Source organism: Dipodomys ordii, unplaced genomic scaffold (genome assembly GCF_000151885.1).
Source record: "Dipodomys ordii isolate 6190 unplaced genomic scaffold, Dord_2.0 Scaffold99, whole genome shotgun sequence".
NCBI classification, from domain to species: domain Eukaryota; kingdom Metazoa; phylum Chordata; class Mammalia; order Rodentia; family Heteromyidae; genus Dipodomys; species Dipodomys ordii.
Window position 1 is genome coordinate 2,711,063 of NW_012267315.1, and position 5,875 is coordinate 2,716,937.

The 5,875-nt window shown below is 43.0% G+C and overlaps 1 protein-coding gene across 1 annotated transcript in view; it reads left to right on the forward strand.

The window, feature by feature from the left end:
- Positions 1-5,875, forward strand: part of Acss1 (acyl-CoA synthetase short-chain family member 1) — a 57,981-nt gene that overhangs the window by 11,315 nt on the left and 40,791 nt on the right. The window contains exon 3 of the mRNA XM_013027039.1: positions 2,597-2,693. Within this exon, the coding sequence (XP_012882493.1) occupies positions 2,597-2,693 (97 nt within the window). The remainder of the gene's footprint in view (positions 1-2,596; positions 2,694-5,875) is intronic.

Here is a 5,875-nt window from a genome sequence, read left to right on the forward strand (position 1 = left end):
AGGGGACAGGGTCTTGTGACAGGGTTATCTCTGTATCAATTGCTCAGAAGTCATGATTTTATGGTATTAGAGTGAAAACACTTGATTTTGGACACACACACACACACACACACACCTGGTCAGAGAAACAGCACATTTATGCCCATGGGCAAGGTTGGCTAATATTTGCCAAACTAGTTGCGAATTTTCTTCCCACCGTTTATTTTTCCATACTCTTCAGGATTTGCATATCCATCTGCCTAGATTACTTTCTTTTCAATTAAAGTCTCACCTCTCTGTAAGCTCATACCCCTTTCAGAGTGCCTTTTCCTTCCACTGGAAGGCCCACTCCTCCTGACACCTGTTGGCACAGAACAGTTCTCAGTTGGATCATTACAGGGTGACAATGGAGGGAGGGATAGCCAGGCTAATCTGCTATGCTGTGACCTTAGTAATCTGAGAAATACTAGTAGTTTCTCCCCCTGGCCTCTGGGGGGGGGTGCTGTTTATGGGGAAGCCGTTAATATTTTGGTTTCAGTCCTTGTTATTAGTTTCTACGGAATTGCCTTGTCTGGATAAATTAAGCTCTATTTCTGTGTGGACAATATTATAATACCTGCTACAGCCCACCTTGTGTTTTTGGTAACGTTCACATGATTCTCAGGGCTGTTTCTGTTATCTGCATCTATGGTTGGGCTGAATATCTATCTTTTTTCCTTTGGAACTGAGCATGATACCTTTGGTAGAATTGGTGCCCTGGAGGCTGGTTGAATTAAACCAGACCCTCCTCTCAAGCTTGTAAAAGACTCTTGTCAAGAAAAACATTTTGGGAAAGTTTTCCAAGGGGTGGAACTTTTTTGTTTAGTTGTTTTTTTGTGTTGATCCTGGGGTTTGAACTCATGCCCTTGCTCAGCCATTGTTGCTTATAGCTGGAGTTCTACCACTTGAGCCACTCTGCCAGTCCAACACTTTTCTGGTTAATTGGAGAGAAAATCTTGCTGATTTTTCTGCCCAGACTGGCTACAAACCACACTCTTCAGATCTCAGCCTCCTGAGCAGCGAGGTTACAGATGTGACTCACTGACACTTGGTGAATTCTAATGCTTTTAAAGTCCTGAACTATTTTGTGCTGAAAGAGAGATATTCTTTACTTGCTAGACATTAGATAGAGTCTCACTGACTGGATACCACCCTGCCCCAGTCCCCACTCCTGGGTAGTGACTGAAATAACACCAGAAACCCTCAATATGGTGAATAGAACTTCACATGAGATTAGTGATGTTCTTGCAGTACCATTCTGTTCAGAGAATAGCATGGATGCACTTTGAACACACAACACATATGCACCCAAATAAGTACACATGGGCACAATTATCAATTGTGCAGCTCCAAGTGTGCCCCTGTACTTCTTCCCAATTCACTTTCTTCCTGTTCCTCTTTTCTATTTTGTGGGCATTTGTTTCCTGTTCTGTTTTCTAGCACTTCAACAAAATCTCCCGTGTTCATTCATATTGGTACTATTTTCCATGGATCTATGTTTATTAAGCTTTTTGAAGTATAACTTATGGAACTTATATAACATATGGAACTTTGAGGTGACCTTGGGAGATCAGGCAGTTGGGTAGTCCAGACTGTTCAAAGACCTTGTTTCCTCCAGGTAACTGAGGGGCCAGTGGCAGAAGTAAATAACAAGGACCTGGCTTTGAGGCCTGCTGGGAAGGGTCTCTGTGTTGACAGTCTGAGTTCAATTCACCTTTGCAATCAAAAGATTAGTGAACAGGATGTCAACAAATGAACAAACCTGAGGAGTCTACTAATCCTCAGGTTTCCTGAGGATTAACCAGGGCCCTGACCTTTTGGTTTTACACGCAAGGCATGTAATCTGGGCTTGTGTTATAGAGATGGAGGGCAGGCAGAGCTTTCTGGAAAACTAGGATGGTATTTCCTTCACTCTCTAGTCAGTTTTTGAAGCAGCGGTTGGTTTAAAACAGGGGCTTTGTTGGGCACCTGGTATTGAATTTAGATCTTCTTCCTGGCTGTCATTTGCCCTTTGTGGAGCCAGAAGGTATAAGAGGGCTCTCAGCATGACTATGGTGGTAACAGAATGTCCTGCTTATAATAAGAATTCTTTCCTGCCAGGGAGTGGGGGGCGTAGCTTAAGCGATTAGGTGCTTGGCTAGAAAGTATGAGACCTTGATTTCAAACACTGTTCTCACTTCCCCCCACAAAAAGAAAAGAAAAAGGATTCTTTTCTACAGTTCAGGCTGTGGTGCTAGTCAAGGCTACACATGGAGCTATCTAGGGAGTGTAGCTCAGGGCTCATTGTCCAGGAGTGGTAAGGCAATGGTCCCAGGGTTGGGACCATTGGTGTGACGTGGCTGCCTCCTGGGAGGTCACCTTGTACTCTAGAGAGCATGCTTGAGTGCGGATCATACTTGCTTTTGCAGGTAATGATCACCTTTTCTTGCAGGCTGTTAGAATATCAGCATGGGTGACCACAGGGTCCTTCTTGGCAGGAGTTTATCAACCACAGCCACTTAGAACTCTTGCCTACACCTGGCCCATTCTCACTTTGAAGGCATCAAGATTTATGTCTGCAAAACTTGTTTTTGTACAGTTAACTGCTTGGATCAGCATGTCCAGAAGTGCCCGGACAGTGTTGCTTTGATCTGGGAGCGTGATGAGCCTGGAACTGAAGTGAGGATCACCTACAGGTACTGTGTGCTCGCTGGTGGGGTCTCAGCACCCAACAGGGTAACCTGGAATCTGGTGCTTGAATAAACAAGCTCATTCTACTTCTGAGTTAAGGGCCTCTCTTGAGCCATACCTCTAGTCCTTTTACCTTCGTTTGTTTTTCAGATAGGGTCTCTCACTTTTAATTCAATCCAGACTTGAACTATAATTCTCCTACCTTTATCTCTCAAGTATCTGGGATTATAGTCATGTGCCACCACACACTGCTCCATTTGTATTCTTCTAAAAAGAAACTTGAGGAATCTGCCTTGGGAGCTATCCTTTGGTCAAAGATGAAAACCACATGTGGTGGGTGGGCAGAAGCATAAACCAGACACCTGCAGACCCAGCTTTGAGGGGGTCCAGCCCTGCATTCCCTGGAGGACAGATCTCTCTCTGTCATTGTCTCATGAGTGGGAGAGATAGCAGTCGTTGGCAATCTGGGCCCACTAACATGTGGTTAAATGTAAACCATGTGGGAATGTTCCGGACTGCAGCCAGAGTGTGTTAGTGCTATGAGAAACTTCAGTTTCACCATCAAGAAGCAGTCCCCCGAGGCCAGAGACACATTTATGAGTACAGGCTAAGTATTTATTATTTTATCCCTCTAAAACCAAGCAGACAGAATCAAGAGGGGTTTTCAGACATTTGACAGGCTTAGTTTCCTGCGTATTTACATTCTCTGTTAGAGTGAAAAGTGTATGTACAGTATCTGTTTCTCTAGTGAGTATTTGAAGGGCTCAGCCATTTTCCTGGCCATTTTAGGTGTTAGACATGAGCTTTTTCTTCTCCTGTTTTTTTTTAATTTTATTTTTATTTTTTATTTTTTTGTTGGTTGTGCCTGAACTCTGGACCTGGGCACTGTCCCTCAGCTCTTCAGCTCAAGGCTAGTGCTCTACCACTTGAGCCACAGCACCACTTCTGGCTTTTTCTGCTTATGTGATGCTGAGGAATTGAACCAAGGGCCTCAGGCATGCAAGGCAAGCACTCTACTACAAAGCCACCTTCTCAGCTCCGCTTCAGAATTTTTAATTAATTAATTAATTTATAGTGCCTGGATGGAATCTAGGGCCTTGTTGCCTTGTTGATGTCAGGCAAGTGTTCTACTATTGAGCTACACTATACCTTTAGCCTATTTGCCCTTTAAAGAAACCCTATGGGGCTGGGCATGCCTGTAATCTCAGCACTGAACTTCAAGGGCAACCTGTAAGATCCCCATCTCAAATAGAAAGTAAAACAAAAGCAAAGCAAAAGCTGGGAGTGTAGCTTAGAGGTTCAGGCCTACCTAGCATTTATCAGGCCCTAAACTGCATCTCCAGCCCCACAAACAAAACAAAACACAAAAACTAGCCAGATAAGAAAACTTAAAGGACTAAAGGTCTCACAGGCTGGGATGCTGGAAGTGTAGTTTTCTGGAACCAGGATACTTGCAGGTAGCTTAGAAATCTGCAGTCTAATAGCCCCCCAGGAAAGCTCAAGGTAACCTATAGAAATTGTCTTCACCCTCAGCTGTGATCTCAGGCACAGAAGTTTAGCACCTGCAGAGTCTCCTTAGGGCAGGGTAGGCACTAGTGGCCTTTGCCCTGGGGGAATTTTTATTTCTATTAGTATACATTAATTGTACAAAAGGGTTTCACTATATTTCCATAGAGGCAGACAGTGACCTGGGATCACACTTGACCCTTCTATTACGTATTAACCCCATTCCTCTTCCCTTTCTTTTTTTAAAATATAATTTTATTGTTATTATTAAGGTACTGTATGGAGGGGTTACCATTTCATAAGTCAGGTAGCAAGTCCATTTCTTATTTTTGGACAGTGTCACCCATTCCTTCACTTTTCCTCAGATTTCTCCTCCCATCCCTGTTCACAGATTCCTTCCCTTCCCTTTTCTTTTTTCCTTCTTTCCTTCCTTCCTTCTTTCCTTCCTTCCTTCCTTCCTTCCTTCCTTCCTTCCTTCCTTTCTTTCTTTCTTTCTTTCTTTCTTTCTTTCTTTCTTTCTTTCTTTCTTTCCTTCTTTCCTTCTTTCCTTCTTTCTTTCTTCTTTGTCGGTTATGGGGCTTGAACTCTGGGCCTGGGCGCTGTCCCTCAGCTCTTCAGCTCAAGGCTAGCACTCTGCCACTTGAGCCACAGTGCCACTTCTGGTTTTGTGAGTGGTTTATTGGCGATAAGAGTCTCACGGACTTTTCCTGCCTGGGCTGGCTTTGAACCCTGATCCTCAGATCTCAGCCTCCTGAGTAGCTAGGATTACAGGTGTGAGCCACCAGTGCCTGGTTCTTTCCTTCTTTTTTTTCTGACAGTCTTTAATGGGTTTCATTTTGTGTCTTTACATAGATCATGTGCCTGAGCACCTTCTCCTTTCTTAGTACTTTCTGCTTTCTTCCTCTCCCTTCTTGCTGATTCCTACTTCCATCAGATAATGCCTCCTTTATGCTCATGTCCCTTATTTTGTATCATTGTTATTTACTATTATTATTATTAACTATTTTAATAACAATTATTATTAATTAGGTCTATATTCTGCATGTGAGACATGAGATATGATTTTTTTTTGAGCTTGGCTTATTTCATTCACTCTGATGATCCCCAGTTCCATCCATTTTCCTTCCAACAATATGATTTCATTCATTTTTATGGCTAAAAATTAGAGGAATTTGGAGCCTGTTTTTTCCTCCAGACCTGGGAGGCTGGGAACAGGAGAAATAGGAACATGCTGTGTGTTTATTTCTGTATGCTATATCCCAAGGCATGACTTCCTCATCCGAAAAATGGGGTATATAGTTATACCTGAATTGACTCGGCAATAGAGACACAAGGATATAAGTGAATTTGTTGAAGTTTAAATATCATCAAGTAACAATAGTGAAGATTCAGACAGTAGTAACTACCCATTAAGTATTTACCACTCAGTGCTTCCTACTCACTGAATACTTGCTATACACTGAGTACTAACTACCCACTAGGTAATTCCTATCCACCTAGTACTTATTCAGGTCCAGTATGTTGTAAGCATTATGACTGAAATATTTTATTGAAGCATCATAATATTAGACAAGAATAATGCTGCTGCTTCCTCCTCCTCCTCCTCCTCTTCCTCCTCCTCCTCTTCCTCCTCCTCCTCTTCCTTCTCCTCCTCTTCCTCTTCTTCTTCCTCCTCCTCCTC